Here is a 22511-nt window from a genome sequence, read left to right on the forward strand (position 1 = left end):
GCTCCAGAAGGTGATGTTCTGGAAGGGTTAGAACAGTAGCTGACAGAGACGCAGGGGAGAAGACAAATGACTCCATGGAATTGCTGTCACTTGCTAGTGACCAGTTCTTCCCAAGAGATGGCTGGTGCTACTTTTGGAAAAGTGGAAACATCAATATGCAAAACATCTGCTGTGATGCTGAACTGTGAAGGAGCCCTTACTAGCTAGGATGGAGTGGCTTAAATCCAATGGGATTTCGTTCTAATGCCTATGAGGGGTCAGCGGTTGGGGTCCAGTCCCCTCCCCATCAAGCTGCCAGGGTTGCCCTGGTCTTCCCCAGGGAGCTGGGAGGGGAAAGAGTGCCCAAGCAGGCTGGGTGAGATGCCCTAGAAGTGGCAGACCCCGTTTTGGCAGTGTTGCCACTACACCATCATCAGACCAGGCCTGGCCATGTGGCCTCTCTCCCTGCAGGGGAGGCTGGTGCCCAACTGAATCTCATGGGTTCATTACCAAAAGGAAGAATGGAAGAAAGGATACAGTTCTCTCGGAGCTAAAATATCTCCAGGAGCAGGAATCTTACCAGATGCCAGCATTTTGGGGGAATTCCTGTGGCAAGAGTGTGTGTGTGTGTGTGTGTGTGTGTGTGTGCGCGCGCGCGCGCACATGCGTGTGTATCAGAGCAAGGTTGAGTTTGGGGCGAATGTGAGCTGATGCAGATGCATGCTGTCTTGTCCTCTGTCAAAATCTAGATCCTTCTGTTTTTGGACCAACTTCTTTTTTTCTCTCTTTTCTTGTTTGTCACTTCTGCAACCTTGACAGACACCTGACAGTCTTGGTGCCAGAGGTTGCAAGAATGACAAGGCTGAGTGACAGACCTGGTCCCCATCACACACACGCAGGTGCCTGCCACATGCTGCAGCCTGTGGCTTCCACTGAAGGAGCCAGTGGGGACGGCAAACTGGGCACCTCACACATAGGAACAGGATGCACACTTGCTTGCCTGTGAGACCCCAACACTGAGAGTGTCAGTGTCTCTAGTGCTTTAAAATTCAAAGTAACAGAGGATATCTGTCAAGCCTCTTGATTCTGATAAATGTTTAACTTTTAGCTTCCATTCCTAGTGACTACTTCATCAAAAACCAAACAGCAGGGAATTCCCTGGTGGTCCAGTGGTGAGCACTTGGTGCTTTCACTGCCGGGGCCCAGGTTCAATCCCTGGTCGGGGAACTAAGACGCCACAAGCCGTGCGGTGCAGCTTAAAAAAAAAAAAAGTAAAAACCCAAACAGCAAAGGAACAGGGCATAGAGGAAGGAGGAGGTAGGGCAGTCATCTTATAATTCACCAAGACCTGAGAACTAGTGATTTGATTTGATGACCAAAGAACTGCCAGGTTCCAGGCCCCTGTGGTGGCACCTGAGGGTCGAGAATAGAGTCCTCCCGTGAGCCTCCCTCCTGGCCAGGTTAGGCTGACAGTCACAGAGTTCAAGAGCAGAGTGGATTTCAGGTGAGAGCCAGGGTCTGGGTGTCAGCCCCTCCGTGGAACACCAGGCTGGACAGACACGGGCAGGGTCCTGATTGAATGCCCTTCATCTCAGTGTGCTTCAGAGACTTTCTTTAATATTTACCGAGTGGGGAGAAGAAACTGATTCTTATTAATAAAAATTACATGTAAAACCAGATATACTTACCACTGGCAGCAGGAAAATCAAAGTCCTGGAAAAAAAACTCACCAAACATAGCCCACGTTCTGTACCTTGTCCTCTTGTCAATTTTCTTTTGCAGTTTTTCAGACAGATTATTCCTGGCATGCATACTAAAATGCTTGAAAACCAGGCAATAAAAGGAACCCTGCTTTCTTTGTGGAGAGCCCCTCACCAGGCAGTACTCTGGCCAATGGCCTTGAGGGGTGATCAGCCGCTGGGCTCAGGTGGTCATCCATTGCTCCTGGGATGGTCAGTGCTGGTCTTGAGGTGGGCAGCCTCTGGCCTCAGGGTGACTGAATGCTGGTCTGGGATGGTCATCCACTGGTCTCAAGTGGTCAGCCTCTGTTCTTGGGGCAGGTGCCATCCATGTTCATCAGTGTGACCCCCAGGTATGTTCCATAGTACCTGTCAGAGACGGGCTGATGCTGGTGAGGGATTTAACTTCTCCATGAGAGAACTGTCAGTTGGAAGTCTCTGGTTGCATGAGGAAACCTGAGTAAACTGGTGCCATACTTCCGATTTATCTCAGGGCACTTCACTGCCCTTCAGATGAGCCCTTGGGAGGGTCCCTGCCAGGCAGCTTGGCCAACTTGGGCCCTGGCTTCCTGACAACAGCAAGGTAGAGGTCAGCATCAAAGAGATCCGGTGCCCTTTCATCAGCCCAGCGGCCCTTCACCAGAAGGCCAGTCAAGGAGAAGAACCAGCTTCCTGTGTACAGGGAGACTCCAAATTGTCCTGGGGTCGCTCAGGCCAGAGAGGACTGCTCCTCACCAGCTTGGCTTCTGGGTCATTGTCACGCTGGGTCCCTCCAGAACAACCCCAGGATGCTGGGCCTGTGGCATAGATGGCTCTAAGCCTGGGGTACAAGTGTCCCTCCAGAAGAGAGGGCTGCCCTGCTGGACCCTGATGCCCCAGTGCCCTGCCTTAATTGTCAGGATAGGCCTGGTCTCCACCCAGGAGATAGTCATTCCATCTGGGGTCTGGGGTTTGATTCCTAGATCCCGTGTGTCCCTGGCAGGCCTTCCCGCCCCTCAGTCTCAGTTTTCCCCTTTGGAAAGCAGGCAGGTGGATGACATCACTTGGGTTGCAGAGTGCTTCCTACGTGTGCCCTGGTTCTGAGTGCCTCCCAGGCTGCATATGCTCCTGCAGCAACCACATGAGGGGAGGGAGAACCGCCCCCCTTTACAGGGGAGTAATTGGAGGCCCCGGAGCTTTGGCACCTGGGCCGAGGCAACCTGGCCAGACAGAAATGGTGCCGGGAACTCAGAACACCAGACTCCCAGACCGTTCACCTGCTGCCACCCTGCCTGCCACATGTCCTTGAATGGGTTCCATTAATTAGAGGGGTTTGAGACACCAGTCTTCCCCCAAACCACAAACATGGGAAACATCAATGGCTGCATAGAGAAATGTTTGCTATTGTAAACACTCTTAACCATGTGCCAGTAGAAGGGGATGGCTCACAGTATACTCACCCTGCCATCTGTCTCTCTCTCAGAGAACACGTCCTGCAGTTTTGGGGTCATTTATTTACTCATCTTGCAAACATTTGCTCACCCTCTCCAGGCCTGGAAGGGCCCTGGGACCCAGGGATGAGTCAGAGTCTGGGGGCTTGCAGGGTTCCCATGGGTCTTTCCTCTCCTCTATCTTCCCACAGTCTGGTGACCTTGGTGTCCCAGTCTTGGCCCTCATCGCTCTGGCTCCTGCCCTTCCTCTTTGTCCTGGACCCCTTCCCCAGAAGTCCAAGATGCCTTAAACCTGCGTCCCCAGGGGTCTACAGCTCTTGCGCCTCATCCTGTGCTGTTCAGAGAATGGCCACCCACTTCATCCCACTACCCACTGGGACCATGTATTAGTTTCCTGCAGCTGCTGGAAATTACTGAAAACAACAGAAACTTTCTCTCACACAGGTCTGGAGGCCAAAGTAGGTGCTGGCAGGGCTGTATTCCCTCTGGAGGCTCAAAGAGAGAACCCTAAAGGGGACCTCTGGCCACTGCCAGCTAAGCGGATGGACAACAGGAAATGCCGGCCTTTCTGATGTTTTGAGAGAATCTGGAAATCTGCTCATTTACGTGGAACCCTCTGATTCTTAAGTCGGAGCAACTAATTCAAGCTTTTAAAAACCCCTGAGTGAAGTCACTAAGTTGATGTGTTAGGGGACCCCAGCCTCCATCCCCCAACAAAGATGAATAATTAAACAGCTATCCATGAACAAAAACAACTCTAGGAGAGCTCAGGAGTCCACTTAAGAAACTTCAGTAACACAGTGGAACAAAAAACTTGAGAATAACTGCACAAGAAGAGAGGGAAGACAGCTTCATTCTGCCTGCATCACCCTGTCATCCCCAGCAAGAAAGAGTTTCCCTCACTGGGAAAGGGAGAGTGGGGTGAGCGACCAGTTTCCCTAGCCTCTTTGGGCACTGCACAAAGGACCCACTTTGGTTTCACCCCACCCAGAGACCAGCAAAGGTGAGATGAATAGAAACAGCTAGGAAGAAGGAAGAAGGACAGGGGCTCCCACCAGCCATGTAGTGGGAGCGACCATGGTTCTTTGTGGCCTGCTCTGCAGAGGACCCCAGCAGCTTTCACCACTGAAGAAACCAATGGCCAGCACAGCTGCTGCAAACCTCCTGCAGATTTTAGAGCTGAGGTTTTGCTCTACAGGTTTTTGCATTCACAGACACCAGGCACCTGAGCCCTCTTGCTTCCTCCATCCCCACCCCTGCCCTCAACAAGGATCTGCACGGGCAACTGGCCCAGGCCTCTGCAGCTGCATAAGTGCAAAACGCCAGCCTAGACCACTATGGTTGACCCCTACCACTGTGCATACACTCAGGACTAGCCTCCAGCTGTGCACATGTATGCCATCAACCTGATTCCCATCACCAGCCTCCACTGCCATGTGTGCCCCCATGGTGAGACCCTGCAGCCCTAAGAGTGCACATCAACAGCCAGGGCTCAGGTAGCTGCTAGTGTGCCCACAGTTGACACTTGTCCTTCCTGCTGGCCCTGACCCTTGTCATGAGTGTGTCTGCAACTGGACACTGCTACTACCCAGGCACCTGCAGCTGGCCCCTGAAGCTGCGTATGTGCATACCACTGGTTCTGGCCACCACCACTGCATACCCTGGTCCCTAGCTGCTGGACCTGGAGGCCCCACTGAAGACCTCAAGAGTCCTTGCAGCCATTGTGGACTCCCTGCTGCAGTTGTCACCAAGGGCCACACAACTGTTGATGTCATGGATCTAGCAGCCTGAGCCAATGAGACATCACCTCTCCTCTGGACCCAAAGCCACCATACTCCCCACACTTGGTGCTCTGCATCACTAGATCCAGTGTGCCCCCCACCCCACTGCAGGTGAAGGTCTTTCTTACCGAAGTCAGTCCATAAAATCTGGAAATGTGCAGAAAGCTATGCAAGGCACAAGGATTTTGAAGAATTGGGGAAACATCACATCATCAGAGGAACACAGTAAATTTCCAGTAACTGACCCACAAGAAATGAGATACATGAATTGCCTGACAAAAAAATAAAAATTATTGTTCTAAAGATGCTCAGAAAGCTACAAGATAACACAGATAAACAATTTAATGAAATCAGGAAAACAATACAAGAACAAAATGAAAACTTCAACAAAGAAATAGAAAACATAAAAAGAACCAAACAAAATTTTGGAGCTGAGGAATACAATGGCTGAAGAATTCAACAGAGAGCATCAACACCAGCTGGACCAACCAGAAGAGAAAATCAGTGAACTAGAAGACAGATCATTTGAAATTATCTAATCAGCGGAGCAAGAAGAAAAAAGAATGAAAAGGAATGAGGAAACCTATGGGACTCATTAAGAGAAACAATCTATGCATTATTGAAGCCCAAGAAGGAGAATAGGGGGTGAAAGTGGCAGAGGGTTTATTTAAAGAAACAGTAGCTGAGAACTTCCCAAACCTTGGAGGGAGATTTAGACATCTAAGTTCATGAAGCTACTAGGTCACCCCAAAATGATCTTCTCCAAGACACATTATAATAAACTATCTAAAAGCAAAGACAAAGAGATCATTTTAAAAGTAGCAAGAGAAAAAATTTCTCTTATACAAGAGAATCCCAGTAAGGCCATGAGTGGATTTCTCAGCAGAAACCTTGCAGGCCAGGAGAGAGTAGAATGATATATTCAAAGTGCTGAAAGGAAAAAAACTACCAACAAAGAATGCTTTACTTGGCAAAGTGTCTTTCAGAAATGAAGGCAAGATAAAGACTTTCCCAAACAAACAAAAAGAGAGCTCATTACTACTAGATCTGCCTTATGAGAACTGCTGAAAGGAGTTCTTTAAGCTGAAGCAAAATGACACTAATTAGTAATATGAAAACACGTGAATATATATAACACACTGGTAAAGGTAGGTATATAGTCAACTTCAGAATACTCTAATTCTGTAATATGGTGGTGTGTTAACTACTTAACTCTAGTATACAGGTTGAAGAACCAAAGTATTACAAATAGCTATAGCTACGATGATTTGTTAATGGATACACAGTATAAAAAGATGTAAATTGTAATGTCAAAAACATAAAATGTGGAGGTGAGGAATAAAAGTACAGGGTTTTTGCATGCAATTGAAATTAAATTGTTATTAACTTAAAATAAACTGTTATATCTCTAAGATGTTTCAAGTAAGCCTCAGAGTAATCAAAAAACAAAAACCTTTATACACACAAGATAAAAATACACACAAGATATAGAGAAGGGAATCAAAGTACACCACTACAGAAAGTCATCAGTTCACAAAGGAAGACAGCAAGAGAGGAAGAAAGGAATTACAAAAAAGTCAGAAAATAATTAACAAGACGGCTTTGGTAAGTCCTTACTTATCAATAATTACTTTAAATGTAAGTGGGTTAAATTCTCCAATCAAAAGATATAGAGTGGCTGAATAGATTAAAACAAACAAACAAACAAAACGAAACAAAAAACCAAGACCCAACTATATGCTGCCAACAAGAGATTCACTTCAGCTTTAAGGACACACATAAGCTCAAAGTGAAGGGATGGAAAAAGATATTCCATGCAAAGGGAAACCAAAAGAGAGCAGGGGTAAGCTATACTTACATAAGACAAAACAGACTAAGTCAAAAAACTGTAACAAGAAACAAAGAAGGCCATTATATAATGATAAAGTGGTAATTCATCATGAGAATATAACAATTGTAAATATATATGCACCCAACATCAAAGCACCTAAATATATTAATCAAATAGTAATAGATCTGAAAGGAGAAATGGACAACAATACAATAACAGTAGGAGACTTCAGTGCCCCACTTTCAGCAATGGATAGATCATCCAGACAGAAAATCAATAAGAAAACATCGGACTTGAGCTATACGGTAGGCCAAATGGACCTAACAGATATTAAACAGAACATTCCACCCAACAGTAGCAGGATACACATTTTTCTCAAGCCTGCATGCAACAATTTCCAGGATAGGTCATATATTATTAGGTCAAAAAACGAGTCTTAGCAAATTTAAAAGACTGAAATCATACCAAGTAACTTTTCTGACTACAATGGTATGAAACTAGAAATCAGTAACAGGAGGAAAACTGGAAAATTCACAATATATAGAAATTAATACACTCCTGAACAACCACTGAGTCAAAGAAGAAATCAAAAGGGAATAAAGAAAATATTTTGAAACAAACAAAAATGGAAACACAGCATACCAAAACTTATGTGACACAGCAAAAGCAGTTCTGAGAGGAAAGTTTATAGCAATAAATGCCTACAATAAAAAAGAAAGATCTCAAATAAACAACCTAACTTTATATCTCAAGGAACTAGGAAAAGATGAACAAACTAAGCCCAAAGTTAGCAGAAGGAAGGAGGTAACAAAGATCAAAGTAGCAATAAGTGAAATAGAAAATAGAAAAACAGTGAAAAATATAAACAAAACTAAGATTTGGTTTTTTTGAAAAAATAAAATTGACAAACGTTTAGCTAGACTTACCAAGAAAAAGAGAAGACTCGTAATAAATAAAAGAGGAGACATTACAGCTGATATTACAGAAATATAAAGGATCATAAGAGACTACTATGAATATGTATACACCAACAAATTGACCAACCTAGAAGAAATGGATAAATTACTAGAATCATACAACCTACCAAGACTGAATCATGAAGAAATAGATAATCTGAACAGACCAATAATGAGTAAAGAGATTGAATCAGTAATCAAAAATCTCCAAACAAAGAAAAGCCCAAGACTACATGATGTCACGGGTAAATTCTACCAAACATTTACTGAAGAATTAATGTCAACCCTTCTCAAACTCTTCCAAATATTTAAAGAGGAGGGAACACTCCTAAACTCGTTTTTGTGAGGCCAGCATTATCCTAATACCAAAGCCAGATAAGGACACTGTAAGAAAAGAAAACTACAGGTGAATATCCCTGATGAATATAGACGAAAAAATTCTTGACAAAATATTAGCAAATCGAATTCAACAGCACATTTAAAAGATTATACACCATGATCAAGTGGGATTCATCCCTGGGATGCAAGGTTGGTTCAACATATACAAATCAATAGATGTGATATACCACCTTAATAGAATGAAAAATAAAATTGATATGAACATTTCAATAGGTGCAGAAAAGGCACTTGACGAAATTCAACATCTTTCATGATAAAAACTCTAAACAAATTAAGTATAGAAGGAACATACCTCAACATAATAAAGACCATATGTGACAGCCCATAGCTAATATCATACTCAGCGGTGAATAGTTGAAAGCTTTCTCTCTAAGATCATGAATAAGACAAGGGTGCCCATTCTCACCACTCCTATTCAAAATAGTACTGGAACTTGCTTTCTTGCCAGAGCAAGAAAAAGAAATAAAAGACATCCAAATAGGAAAAGAAGTAGTAAAATTATCCCTGTTTCCTTATGACATGATCTTGTATGTAGAAAATTCTAAAGACTCCACCAAAAAAACTGTTAGAACTAATTAACAAATTCAGTAAAGTCTTAGGATACAGAATCAACATACAAAAATCAGTTGCATTTCTATACACTAATAGTGAACTATCTGAAAAAGAAATAAAGGAAACTTTTCCATCTACAATAGCATCTAATATAGTAAAACACTTAGGGATAAATTTACCCAAAGAAGTGAAAGATCTGTGCACCGAAAACTATAAGATACTGATTAAAGATATTGAAGAAGACACAAATAAATGGAAAGATATACTGTGTCCATGGATCAGAAGAGTTAATATTGTTAAAATATCCATAGTGCCCTAGACACAGAAAGACAAATACTGCAAGATCTCACTTATGTGTAGAATCTAGAATGGTCAAACTCATAGAAGTAGAGTGTCAGATGGTGATTGCCAGGGGCTGGAGGGAGGAGGAAATGGGAGGTGATTGTCAAAGAGTACAGAATTTCAGTTATGCAAGATAAGTAAGTTCTGGAGATCTTTTATATAGCACAGTGCCTATAATTAACACTATTCTATCAAAAAAGTCATATAGTTCAAATTTGCTAAGATGGTTGATGTTACATGTAGTGTTCTTACCACAAAATAATGATAACAATAAAAAGGATGGGAGGATACTGTGAGAGGTGATGAATATGTTTATGGCCTTCATGGTGGTGATGGTTTCATGAATGTATACTCATTCCCAAACTCACTGAATTGTATATATTAACTATGTACATCTTTTTACATGTCAGTCATGCCTCAAAAAAGTGGTTTTAAAAAACCCCTAAACCCCGAGTGGGTCATAAGTGTGTGATCTAAAGGAAATGCAGCTGCAGGTTGACACAGTGGGGACTCCTAGTGTAAGACTATTGGTTTATGGATAATGGACCAAAAAATCAAAAGTGTGGGAGCTGGATGGGGCAGTGATGGCAGGATGGCCTCAAGGGGAGGGCAGGGCCATGTATCTGCAGTTGGGGCATGGCATTTGGGGGGTCTGAGCCAAGCACTGAAGGGAGAATTAGAGTTTACCGATGGCCAAGGCTGGGAGCAGGAGCAGGGCCTTCCAAGCTGAGGGCTTTGTGGGTTCATGAGCCTGAAGGCCAGGCAGTGTGCACTGTATTGGAAGGACAGGACTGTTTCAGCGACTGGTGTGAGGTGTGTGAGCTGGGGGCACAGAGGACAGTGGCAGACTGAGAGCCTTGGATGCCAGAGTACAGAGTAGCCTGGATCCTGATGGGGACAAGGGTTCATCGAGGGCTTTGCAGCATGGAAGAGCCATAGCCAGTTTTGGGGGAGGCTTCAGTTGCTGTAGAGTCTGGGCTGGTGACTGTTGTGGATACAAGGATAGACGGTGGGGACTGTGGCCAGCTGCAGTGGTGCGTGCTCCATCTGTGGTGTCCGCTGCTGGGTGCCATGCACTGTGGTCAGAGCCTGCATTTTCCAAGGAAAGATGGAATTCCATTTTTGAAACATGAAATCTCATCATTTTGAGTGTCGGGTTCAGAACTTTGAAAACACTCTTTGTGTCCAACTGAACATATCTGTGGCAGATTCAGTCCCCGGCTGACAGCTTTGGCCTTTGTCTTGGCCTTTGGGCTCCTGGGGGTGAAGGTGGGGGATAACCCAGGCAAGAACCCCTTCCTCGGACAGGGTTCATCACCCCCAAATGGCTCTGGCCTTGGTGGCTGGAAGTGGAGCCTCTGGAATGATGGGGCCTCTAGGGCCACCTGTTTGTGCCCTTCCCAGCCTGGGGTTCAAGGCTAGCACCTAGCTGGGGTGCTGGGCAGGGTTCACTGGGCCCTGCTCAGCCAGGTTGGAGGCTCTGCTCCCTGCGGCCCTCCTCACTGCTTCTCCTCCTTGGTCTGCTGTGCGCTGGGAATTTGAACAGTCTCATCTTTGCCCTGCAGGCTGGCCTGATCCGTATGGAGGAGGAGGAGTTCTTTATCGAGCCCCTGGAGAAGGGTCTGGCAGCAAACGAGGCTGAGCAGGGCCGTGTGCATGTGGTGTATCGCCGGCCGCCCACTTCCAGACCCCCTCCTCTGGGGGGGCCACAGGCCCTGGACACAGGTAAGGCTGCTGCCGGTGGGAGGGTTGCATGGTGGACCCTGAATGTCCCCCCTGGGGAATGCGGGCACCCTTTCTGTAGCTCTGGTCCCAGGCCAAGGCTGAGACCCGCGCTTGCTGACCGCATAGCACAGTGGGCGTGCTGGGATGCTGGGTCAGGGGCCTCTGCTTTGGGTGTATGTGGGCCATAAGCTTGTAGGTCTGAGGCCTCCACAGCAGGCAGTAAAGGCTGCCTGAGGGTCTAACCTTTGGCTGCCTGAGGGCTGGCAAGTGTCAGGGAGAAGGCAAGCCAGACCAGGCCTGTACCCCGGCCTGAGTCCCGCGCCCGTGTCTCTGAGCCTATGCCTCTGAAGAAGACATCTGCCGCCCCCTCACCCCCATCCCCAGCCTCTTTCCCCTGCCTCTGTGCTGTGCTTTCCCTGCAGTGGTGACCACACCTCCCTGGCTGCTCACAGAGAAAGGCCCTGAGTGCTTCTTTGGCCCCAATTGGACCCTGCTCCCTCTGGGAGACAACTCAGATGCCAGGAGGGGAGGGAAGTGCTCCACAAAGACCCCAGAGGTGCTCCCAGCAGCCTCAGCAACCTATGCACAGACTCGTGTGGTTTTATCTTTTTCAGCTTAGAATCAAAGTGTGCTCTGGGCCCAGGAGCGTGGAAGGAGCTACTGGGCAGGCGGTGCAGCCTCTCAGAGCCCTCCAGGAGGACACACCTACCCTCAGCCCAAACCTCCCCAGCATTCTCAGGATCTCAGGTCCCGGGCTTCAGTGAGGCCAGGTTGGGGTCTGGCTGTGGTCCTGGCCGTGCCCAGGATCTGTGCTTGGCTCTTGCAGGGTGGGCTTAGCCCTCAGTTTTGGGTTCTAGATTCCTGGCTGCGCTCGCCCATGGCCAGGGCAGGTGGCAGCAGGCAGGGCATTGAGGCCTGGGTCTTGAGTCAGGCTCATCTGCATGTTTACAGTGAGCCCCGGAGGACCTACTGGGCCAGCCCAGCCATGCTGTGATTAGCCGAGACACCCCCATTGCCCCAAGCAGCCTTGGCTCATTTAATTTAGGTCTCTCTGAGTTCCCAGCTGACAGATCAATTGGGTGCAGCCTGGCAAGGCACCATTCTAATTTCAAGGAATGGTATCAGATACTTTTGCAAAGGAATTGTCCCATCAGTAATCCCAGTGCTCTCTAGAGCCGATCAATACTTCCAGCTGCCCCTTCTTCCCAGATGATGAATTGTAGGTCTCTTGCCAACGGTGGAGGGGGCACCCCAGGCGCTGCCTGTCTGGCCTTCCCCAGCTTCAGCCCCTCCTACCTCTTTCCCACCCTTGGGCTTCTCTGCATGGGGGGGAATGGAGAGTAATCCCATTGGGTGAGGGCAGGAGTGGAAATGGGGCAGGGGAGGTGCCCCAGACCAGGGATCAGGGCCCTGGTGTTGCTCCTCGCTGGCTGTCTGCCCTTGGGCAAGTTTGGGCCTCTGGCCTCTGCCTTCTCATCTGTCCCGTGGGATTAGAAATGCCTGTGTCTCATAGAGCTGGCCACTTTGGGCTTGGTGCTTCTGGGCTGGCCTCTACCGGAAGATTCAGGGGGTTCCCTGGGGGCCCACTTAGGCTGGGTGAGGTGGAGCCTGCACAGTGAGGCTGCCAGGTGCCCTGGGCTAGGGTGCCAATCCCAAATTCAATGTGGTGCCTATCTCCTGAACATGGCAGCCCTCCTTCATGGCCTGATGGGCCTTGCCTTATTTCCTGGGCTTCTGTTGGCCTTTTGGCATCTTCTCTTGAATCCTTCCCCCAACCTTCTCATCTGGCTGTCTCTCGTGAGAGCTTGGAACTCAGAACACAGGAAAGGAATTTCAAACTCAGAATAAGCCCAGAAACCATTGACCTTAGAAGAGAGAAGGCCAATTGCATGGGTCTGGGACTGAGGCTGCACTGAAATGGGGTGGGGTGAGCTCTAGACCTCAGCCCGGGGCTGTGGGTGTGTAGGCTGAAGGCTGTGGGGCCGAGGGCAGTAGGTCTCGGCCACAGGCCCAGAGTCTGGTGCCAGACCCCCTTTCCTTGACGTCCCTGCCCAGTGTCAACGTGACCCTGTGTGGGTGACTTGTCCACAGAGAGCACATTTCTCCCTGCATGTGCCTGATTGTTTCCACTGGGCCCAGGGCTGAGGCCCACTCACTGACTGGAGGTGGTACAGACACATTTTATGCTGGAGCTGGTCTGAGGGCCCACGGTGACCCCCGACAGTCTTGCTCTCCGTCAGCCCAGGCCTTGTCAGGGCCCACGGTGGCAGCTGGGAGATATGTAAAAGGAGTGTCCTTGGCTGAACATGTTTGCTCCGTGCTCTTTCCTGCAAGAGGACATGGCCTACTGGGCACGGAACACCAGGACCTCCATGCAAAGTCTTTCAGGATGTGTGTGTGTGAGTGTGTGTGTATAAGGCTAGGAGACCCTTTCTTCTGGTGAATTCTGATGGGAACCCTGATGTGTCAATGTGGCTCTGGCCAAAGAAGGCAGGAGGTACTGATCAGAAGTTTCCTCCTGCCCCCGCAGGGCAACTTCTGGAAGCAGATTTGAAATACCCTGGCCATTTATCAATGGACAATGGATATAATGGGTCCTCGGAGGAAGGGGAAGGGGAAACACCTGTCCTGGGCCTCCTGGTCTGGGAGATTAGCATCTGGCTGGGTGTGGGTGTGCGAGTTGGGGTGGGGGTGCCTGCGGAGGGTGGTGAGGGTATGGGTGAGGGGGCCTGTGGGGTGGGGTGTTTGTGGGAGCGTGTGTTGTACACAGCTCTTCCAGAGCATTGAGACACGCTGCCATGGCCCTGTTTTCCCTGAGCAGCCAACAGGCTTCCTGGGGTGGTCTCAGGGGCTCCCGGAGCCTCAGAACATCATTGTTACTAACGGTCTCCATCATCTTAGGTCAGCTACTGGGTTGCAGACTGCCCAGGGAAAGGATGGAAAATGATGCTTTTAGCGTGTCTTCCAGGACTCAGGCCACGGTCGGAGGTTGCACTGGGCAGCTTAGCCCACAACAATGTCACCCTCAGGCCCTGGAGGGGGGTACCGGGGTGGGCAAGCGACTGAAGGAGACCAGGATGACTTTTTTTCCCTCACTGGACTCACAGGTGTTGCAGAAGTGTCTCTGCTTGGCTCTGCTGGGCCTGGGAGCCTGGCTGGGCCAGAAGGGCAGGGCTCCAAGGCCAGGGTGCCAGTGTGGCCTTTTGGGGAGAGGAAGTTCAGGCATCTCCAGGCCTCTGCTGGACTGGACCTTTCCCCAGCACCCTGAGTCCCTTTCTCAACCTTCCCCAGAGCCAGCCCTGTGCCCAGGGCCATACGTTGGGAGGTGTGCTGTGTAACATTGGCCTCTCTGGTGTTTGCACGTGTGTGCATGCATGCGTGTTTGCATCTGTATACAAGCATGGAGAGAGCCTCACTCCCAGTTCTAGGCCACTGCCTGAGCACTGCCCTGGCTGCCATCTGTTAACGCTGTCTGGGGTTGTTGAGGGGGAGCCAGGGCCAGTGGGTACAGGATAAGGAGCCCAGCCCAGCCTGGAAGCCCTGCTCACAGCTTGCACTGCGTGATCCTGGCATGTCACGCCCCTCTGAGTCTCAGGCTGCTATGACACATTACCACCAACTGGGTGGCTTAAAACAACAGCACTTCATTCTCTCATAGTTTGGGAGGGCAGAAGTCTGAAGTCAGTCAGTGTCACTGGGCTGAAATCAAGGTGTCAGCAGGGCTGGTTCCCTCTGGAGGCTCTAAGGCGAATCTGTTCGTTGCCTCTCCCAGCTTCTGGTGGCTGCTGGCATTCCTTGGCTTGTGGCTGCATCACTCCAATCTCTGCCTTCGTGGTCACATCACCTCCTCCTCTTCTGTGTGATGTCAATCTCCCTCTGCCTCCCTCTTATAAAGGATGCAGGTAATGGCATTGGGATTCACCCTGATAATCAGAATGATCTCCACCTCTCAAGATCCGTAATCTAATCACATCTACAAAGTCCTTTTTTGCCATATAAGATAACATTCACAGGTCCTAGTGATTAGAACCTGGTATCTTTGGGGGCCACCATTCAGCTTATACAGGAAGCAAATCAGCCTCCCTTTCAAGGCTGGCTATGCAATGAATGGGGTGCACATCTGTGGAGGAGCGACACTGCAGGTACCCTTCACTCCTTCTCAGGGGACAGTGCTCAGGCACAGCCCAGGCAGACCCCTTGGCCCTCTTCTGCCTCTGCTGGACCCTAGTGCCATCTCAGCCAGACTGTGGGGCCTGGTGTGCTATGGCTGGTCTGACCCTGAGACCAAGTGCGCGGAGATGCGGCCTTGCTGGTCACACCAAGGGGGGCTGAACTTGGGACTCTGGGAAAGTCCCCACTGGGTGGGAAAGACCCCTGGGTCACATACTGGGCATGTGGTCTCTCTGTCAGGCACATTTGCAAGAAGTCCTGCCATCCCAAGACAAGGGCTGCAAACTCAAGAGACCTGCAGCGCCCGGCAGGCAATGCCAATGAGGACAATGGCAGAGGGTAAGAAAAAGAATTACACCCACCCTTGGCTTGGCGTTACTTTTCCTGCTTTTGATATAAACACAGACACAGAGAGAATGTCTCTGCTAAAATGGAAACGGCAATGTGAGTGCAGTGGCACATGGCATTTGGCCCTGGCCTCACCGTGGGCACAGCACAGATGACAGACTTCGTCCACAGGGGCAGACCCTCCTCAGCTCCCCTGACCAAGACCTGGTGGGACTGTGGGCCTGGGGCAGCCAATCCTCTTACTGTCAAGAGAATCCAGGCATTAGAACTTTTATTTGAACCCTCCTGATTTTAAATTGTTGCTTCAAATTTCTGAAAAGCACCATATGGGCCAAATAAAACATGACCCCCATTGGCCACATGTGCTTTATGAGAGGCAGAGGTGGACGTGTCCTTTGCCCTCCTCCACAGGCCTCCTGCAGTCCCTGGGCATGGCCTTGGGACCAAGGAAGGGCTGTGAGCTCCTGCTAGGCAGGTGGTACCCCGTCCCGCGAGCTGCTGCTGGGCTGCAGTGTCTCCCACCCTGCCTTGCACTTGGCCCTGGGCTGAAGGAAGAGAAGCCAGACAGCTCAGTGTCTGTGACCTTGGCTGCCTCCTTCTCGGAAACAGCCAGTGCCAAGCCTTTGCCCGCTGCTGTCAGGCTGCGGCGTCCTCCCTGGCGGGCAGAGGAGGCATGCTGCCCTCAGGAGCGCTCTGCCCTGCTGCTGCCAAGGAAAGCCTGTGAGGAGGGAAGGGCAGGGTGCCAGTGCTGCCGTGGCTTCTCCACGTGGCCAAGCGTGGCCAGCCCGCACAGTCTCCACCCGGCGGCCCGCAGCCCTTCCTCCCCTCCTGACCTGCTGCGTGTCTCTGCCCTGTCCCATTGCCTTGAGCCACATAGTTTTCTGGGCTGCTGAGGAACCAGGAGTGAAGCTCATGTAGGCCCTCAGGGCAGGAGCCAGAGGGCTGGAGCTGATGCTGGGAGCTCGAAGAGGCTGTGTGAGGTCCTTCAGGCAGCCCCAGCAGGGAAGGGGCCTGACAGATAGTGCTGTATTTCAGCCAGCCTGCTGCGGTCCAGGCTGGAGGCAGGGAGGCCAGAGCGATGGTGCAGGGAGAGTGCAGCCCTGTCAGGACAGGCCATGGGTGGGAAGTGGGCAAGGCTCCACTTGGTGGTAGTAGGTTGCCAGGCGTACCTTGGTGATGCAGTGTGTATGAGTCATAAGGGAGAGGGCCCAGGCAAGGGTGAGGCCTGGTGGTGGGTGAGAGGTGGATAGCGGGGTAGGCGATGTGGAGGGGGCACTAACTTGCTGGAAACCAGATTCGGGAGGCTTTCTGTGCTATAGCGGTTTATGTCTTAGTGTCCTGTTGCCACTGCAACAAGTTACCATAAACTCAGTGGCTTAAAAAAACACAGATTTATTCTCTTACAGTTCTGGAGGTTAGAAGTCCAAAACGGATCTTAAGGGACTAAAATCAAGGTGTCAGCAGGGCTGGTTCCCTCTGGAGGCTCGAGAGGGGAATCTGTTCCTTGCCTCTCCCAGCTTCTGGTGGCTGCTGGCATTCCTTGGCTTGTGGCTGCATCACTCCAACCTCTGCTCTGTGGTCACAGTGTCCTCTCATCTGTAGTAAGTTTCTCTCCGTTTCCCTTTTTTAAAGACACTTGTGATTACATTTGGCTCACCGGGATAATCCAGGAGAATTTTCTCATTTCAAGATCCTTACCTGCATCACATCTCTTGATGTGATGCAGGTAAAAAAAACAAGAGTCTCTCTTTTTTTTTTTTTTACGTATAACAGATATAACAAAAGTTTAATATCCTAACTATATAAAGAGCTCCCAGAGATCAATATAAAGAATTACAAATTATCTGAAAAAACAACTGAGCCACAGATATTAAGAGGCAAATAGGAAATGCATTAACAGAGGGAGATACAGATCATTAATAAACATCTGCAGAGTCTCTTTAGCCATATAAGGCTATACTCACAGGTTCTGGGGATTAGGATGTGACATCCTGGGGGCCATGATTCAGCCTACGTGATATCGAAGTGTTGAAGGCTGAGGTCCTGGCAGAAGTGGAAGAGAGGCCCTCGGCAGGCTTTGCACCCTGAGTCCCAGATCTGGCCAGAGTCCAAGTGCTGGGACCTCTCTCTGTGTCCCCAACCCAGGTACTTCCTGAGCCATTTGCAGGAGCCTGGGGCCTGGCCTGGCACTTTCAGGTGGTGACCCAGGGGCTCTCCCACTGGACTTGACCCGTGCCCTGCCCAGCCGGCCATTGCCAGCTCACTGAATTGCAGCTGAAAGTCTGGGCACCTCAGTGCTAGATGCCCAGGGCCTTCTCAGTTCCTCCTCCTCATTCCACCCCTGAGCTGTGCCTACAGCTTGGGGATGAGAGGAAACCCAAAGAGAAGCACCGATTGTGAAACCCGAGGCAGTTGGCCCGACAAATGCCGGGGGGCGTGTTTCAGAGCTGAGTGCATCCTTGGCAGAGGCCTCGGTGCTCCCGCTGCTTGCGGCCGGCCCCCTGCACAGCTGTTGGAGATGCCAGTGTGGTGATGTGGCCACATGCCGGGGAGGTGGGCGGGGGGCCAGCGCTGGGACAGCCGAGGCTGCACATTCTCTGAGGCCTGGTGCTGTCTGGGGTCAGACTTAGGAGACCACTCCAGAGCTGTCGGCTGAGCTGGGGGACTTTCTGACTGGGGTCTGCGGCCTGGGGGCTCTGCCCAGGGGCTATGAAGGCAGAGGTGATGCCTGCAACCAGGCAAGGGCTTGGGCCCACCTCATCCTGCAGTGGAGACTTGCCTGGTGTGCCCCCCTCCTCCCTGCTGCCCCGATGCAATCTGTGACGATACTCGACCTGGCTGGCACAGACAGCCCACGAGCTCAGCTCCTCTCCTCAGACACAATTCACTGATACGCTTTCTTTCTTCCCCTTGGATTGTGTAGCGAATGTCCCCCAAAGAGCTTTCTGTCGGCACGTGGTAACCACGCCTGGCTTCCAGATAACACAGCGTCTCAGGAGCAAAGCTGTGCTCTGCTCTGGGTGCGTCTGGAGTTTAATTAGCAAGAGTGGTGTGCCTGGTTGTCACATCGGCCGTGGGCTCTGCGGGTCTGCTCTTTGCAGGTCCCCAGCACAGCAGACTGGGATGTTTCTGGGAGAGACATGATGTCTCCAGTGGCAACTTTACATGTCTGTGGCATTTGTGCTTCACATGTGTCAGCCGGCCTGCCAGGGTGGGAGCAGCTGGGCCCGAACATCCATCGGGACCCTGACAAGGCTCCCTCCACACCCCATGGGACAATTGTGAAAGAGATCTGGGCTTTCTGCATGCTGTATCTACAAGATGGGTGACAGAGGGACAGGTGTCCCACAATGGGTCCCTGGACAGAGGCCTCTTGGCGAAGCGGTGGGCCCTGATGACAGGTGAGAGGCGCTGGGTCCCAGTGTAAGAGGGATCGGGCTGCGGAGACAGCTCTAGGGACGTATGGAGGGGAAAGAAGCCCCTTCCCCAGAAGCAGTGAGGCCGGGCATAGCTCAGAAGCTGGGTTTGGGCCCGAGGTCCAAACTCTGCCAGTTTGTACCAGTCGGAGACCTCTGACCAAGGCCTGTTTCTTCTAAGAATTCTCTGCAGGTTGGCAAACACTTCAGCCAGCTCCAAGCCTGAAGTGTTTTCTATAAAAATTTCCAACTTTCCTTGACCTATTTCTCTTTCAGATTAATACCAAGCAGCGCTGTGCACTTGGCCCTGAAGGAACTCTGAGCTGGGAAAAGGTCATGCAATTAGACGGAAGTGTTGGTGTCTGGCTCTCTCTCCCTCCCCCGCTCAGGCTTTATTCTTCTCACCCTCAGTCTGGCCCTCTCTTTCGCCCACACATACTCACGCGCACACGTTTGGAACTTGGGCTGGATTCTTGAGTTGGGATGTTTCTCCCAGAGCTCTTGACCTGGCTCCACTGGCCTGGGGCTCAGTCTTGGGGTGTGGGCTTCACCTTGACCTGGAGCAAGGCCTCAGGCAGTATGACTGGAGCTCATGGGAGAGCCTGGTGGCAGAGTCCAGCTGGGGTACCTTTCGAGGGGTGTCCAGGCAAGATGAAGGTGCACACTTGGTATGAGGTCAGGGCTCAGGTGATAGCTTGTAGGATGGCACAGGATTCAGGGGAGTCCAGGGCCAGGACCAGGTGGAGGAGGTGGCCTGGGAGCTGGGGCTTGCATGGGGAGGAGGGTGGGGCTGACCTGGACTGGAAGGGGACCAGGCGCCTAGTGATGTTCCCCAGTCGTGGGGGGAACAATAAGAGTAACAGTAGTACTCCTTGATGGGGCACTCAGGCTCAGGGCAGGCACCCTGCCCACTGCTGCAGAGAGGGCTAAAGCCGTGAACAAAGCAAAAGCCAGGAAAGGTTAGACTGAGTCGGGGGGAGGTTTTCTGGGTCAGAGACAAGATGCACCTGGCTGGTGGGAGGGCCCAGCCTGCGAGACTGATCCAGACAGAGGGGACAGAAACACTTGGCACTCTCTGAGGCAGGAGTCACCCCAGTGTGGCCGAGGGGCAGAAAGAGGGCCACGTGCCTGGTGCTGAGGGATTAATGGGGAGAGAAGAAGGGCTGGGCCTGGAGAGGTGGGGAGGGCTGGATTGTGTCCAGTCATGGAGGAGGTGAGGTCTTATTCTCCTCGCAGTGGGGAGCCTTTGGAGGACTCTCAGTGGGGGAGAGTGGCCACAGAAAGGTCCATGGGGGGGCCCTGGGTGGTCCTGGTGGCCGATGACAGATGGCCAGGTAGATGATTTCAGGATGCTTTTGGAGGTAGGGCTCACAGGACGTGGGTGTGAGGGAAGGATGGAGGACTGCTCCTGGCTTTTGAAAGACCTGAGCTACTGGGAGGATGGTGGATGGTTGTGACACAGCCTGAGGTGGGGATAATGGGGGAGGAGGGCCAGGTCAGGCGGCCCGGCCAAGTGCAGAAGCCAGAATTGGGGCCCAATCCTCAGACTTCAGAGCTGTGCCCCTCCTGCTGTTCCTTGCTGCCCTGGCTCAGAGGAAGGGATTTCCCAGGAGAGGTAGTGCGGGCCATGGGCCAAGCCCATTTGGCTTCCAGACTCTTGCGGAAGGGGGGACAGGGATCCCAGACTTGACCACATACAGGTGGGCAGGCTCTGGGGTGTGCTCCCAGCCGCTCTTGCCCCGGGAGTCAGAGGCCCTGCTCTGTGGGACGGGGGTAGCTGGGCATAGCGTAAAGTCTAGGGTCCCTTGGATGTGCATGTGTCCTGGCCTCTATGGTAGTTCAGGTCCTCCTTCCCAGCCTGCCACTCTGGCGAGGGGGCCCGGACCTGCTGGGGTGGATGGAAGCTTGTGAGAGTGGGCATGATGGGCTGTGTGCCTGCTTCTCAGGCCCTCCAGGCAGAGGTCTGCTGTCCACCCAGTGGGCTGGGGGCACTGCTGACCAGCTGCTCACACAGCCTGGATGGTAGTAATGACCCTGCCCTTTGTGCAACCTCTCTTGGAATTTGAGTTTGGGGATCTCCTGGCCAGGGGGGCCTCAGTTCTTCTCCTGTGAATAGGTATCTGTTGCTGACCCTGCAGGGTACGACCTGAGCCAGTCCGGACACCCTCGAGCCCTGGCTGTAAACAGGGAGTACTTGCTGTGTGACCGAAATAATTATGGGATCCAAGCGCGACAGACTCACAGTTCTGGGGCAGAGCCAGACTGGTTTCCCACCGCAGCTCCCAGAGACACTAAGTCCTTACCAGCACAGGGGCTTTGCCGGCTGATACTTTGCTGATCCAGCAGTGAAGCAGCGCTGCTTTTTGCTTTAATTTGTGCTGCTTTGATGGTTGGCAAGGACGAATGATCTCCCCGCGTTTGATTACTTTGTATGTCTCCTCTTCCTGTTTAAGTCCTTTGCCTGTTCATCTCCTGGGCTCCTTTATATCGGGATAAGCCCTTTATCTGCTTTAGATATCGACTTTCTGTCATGTTTGATACAAGCCTTTTCCCCAGGCTGTATTTCCCTTTTCCTTTTCAGTTTTGTTAGTTTTTGTTGCACAAAAGCCAGTGTTTCCATAGCCCAGTCTGTGGGTGAGTCTTTTCCCTCATTGGAGCTGGTCGGTTCGTTTGGGGACATGTACCTTTATTGAGGGCCTGTGTGAGGACAGGCGCTCTGCATCTGTGTGTCATTTAATCCGTATGGCAGCCCTGGGAGCAGGCAGAGAACCGGGCCCAGAAGCACTGCCGTGTGAGCAATAATGAGAGTACCAGGCAGAGGAGAACACAGCAGTGGTGGAGCTCACCTGTGCAGGTGTCCCCAGAGCGCTGCAGGCACATCATCTCATGGATTCTTGTAACGACTCCATGGGCTTGGTTGGTGCCATCATTGTGCTCACGTTATGGATGAGGAAACTGAGGCGCTGACTGTCACAGCTCATGAGTTGTAGAGCCACAGTTGAAGCCAGGCTGTCCACTCTTGTGTGGGCAGGGAGGAGCAGGCTGGGAGCCAGGACTGCCTGGCCCCCTGTGCAGCATCTCCTGTCCACCCCCCAAAGCCTGGGCCCCACCTGAAGGCTGGCCATCTTTGGGACACCTGGGGCTTTCCGAGCCTTGAGTCTCTACCTACTGGCTGCAGGAACTGAGGCCCAGAGAGGGTGAGTGAGGAAGTGTCTCAGGTCATTTAGCACATCAGCTGTGGGGAGAATCGTTTGCTTGCTGCAAAATTCCCAGCATTGGGTGGGTTGCCTGGCACATAGGTTGGTGCTTAAATATCCATGAAAAGAAAGAAGGAACTCGGCTGCCTGGAAAGCCTGGCCACACGTTTGTCATTCCTGAGGAAGCTGTTGTCCCTGGCAGGCATTTGAGGGCTTGCCACTGAAGCCCACTTGTATTGTTCCAATAGCTCTTACACTCCTGGCTTCGGATTCTTGGGTTTGTGCAGGTGGGACGTTGCTGGGCCCTCAAGCCCCCTGGGATGTCAGGTGGTTGTGCGCCTTCACTGCTGCACTGGGGAGATGAGCCGGGCAACAGTGCCTGGGGGCCAGGGGAAGGTCAGCCTCGCTGCGCCCAGCACACTCTGGCTACCATTCAAAGACCGTGCTGTTGTCTTTCCACATATGCCCCGTGGAAAACCATATCCATGTACTCATTTGTTCAATTCATTCAACTGATATTTACTTATGGCCCACACAGGGCCTGGCACTGGGCCAGGCGCTGAACCCTGGGAACCAGACAGACACAGCATCCCCAAGCCCAGCGTCGTACAGCTCATGGTGAACTGGTGGGTCTGCAAATGCCTGC

The 22511-nt window shown here is 51.2% G+C and overlaps 1 protein-coding gene across 2 annotated transcripts in view; it reads left to right on the top strand.

Annotated features, from left to right (window-relative positions):
- ADAMTS2 (ADAM metallopeptidase with thrombospondin type 1 motif 2) overlaps positions 1 to 22511 on the top strand; it is a 228170-nt gene that overhangs the window by 63757 nt on the left and 141902 nt on the right. Inside the window, exons 3-4 of one of the 2 annotated variants that reach the window (XM_068536537.1) lie at positions 10575 to 10734; positions 15145 to 15243. In XM_068536537.1, coding sequence (XP_068392638.1) covers positions 10575 to 10734; positions 15145 to 15243 — 259 coding nt within the window. The remainder of the gene's footprint in view (positions 1 to 10574; positions 10735 to 15144; positions 15244 to 22511) is intronic. The other variant, XM_068536538.1, reaches the window with a different exon arrangement.

This window comes from Eschrichtius robustus, chromosome 2 (assembly GCF_028021215.1).
Source record: "Eschrichtius robustus isolate mEscRob2 chromosome 2, mEscRob2.pri, whole genome shotgun sequence".
Classification (NCBI taxonomy): Eukaryota; Metazoa; Chordata; class Mammalia; order Artiodactyla; family Eschrichtiidae; genus Eschrichtius; species Eschrichtius robustus.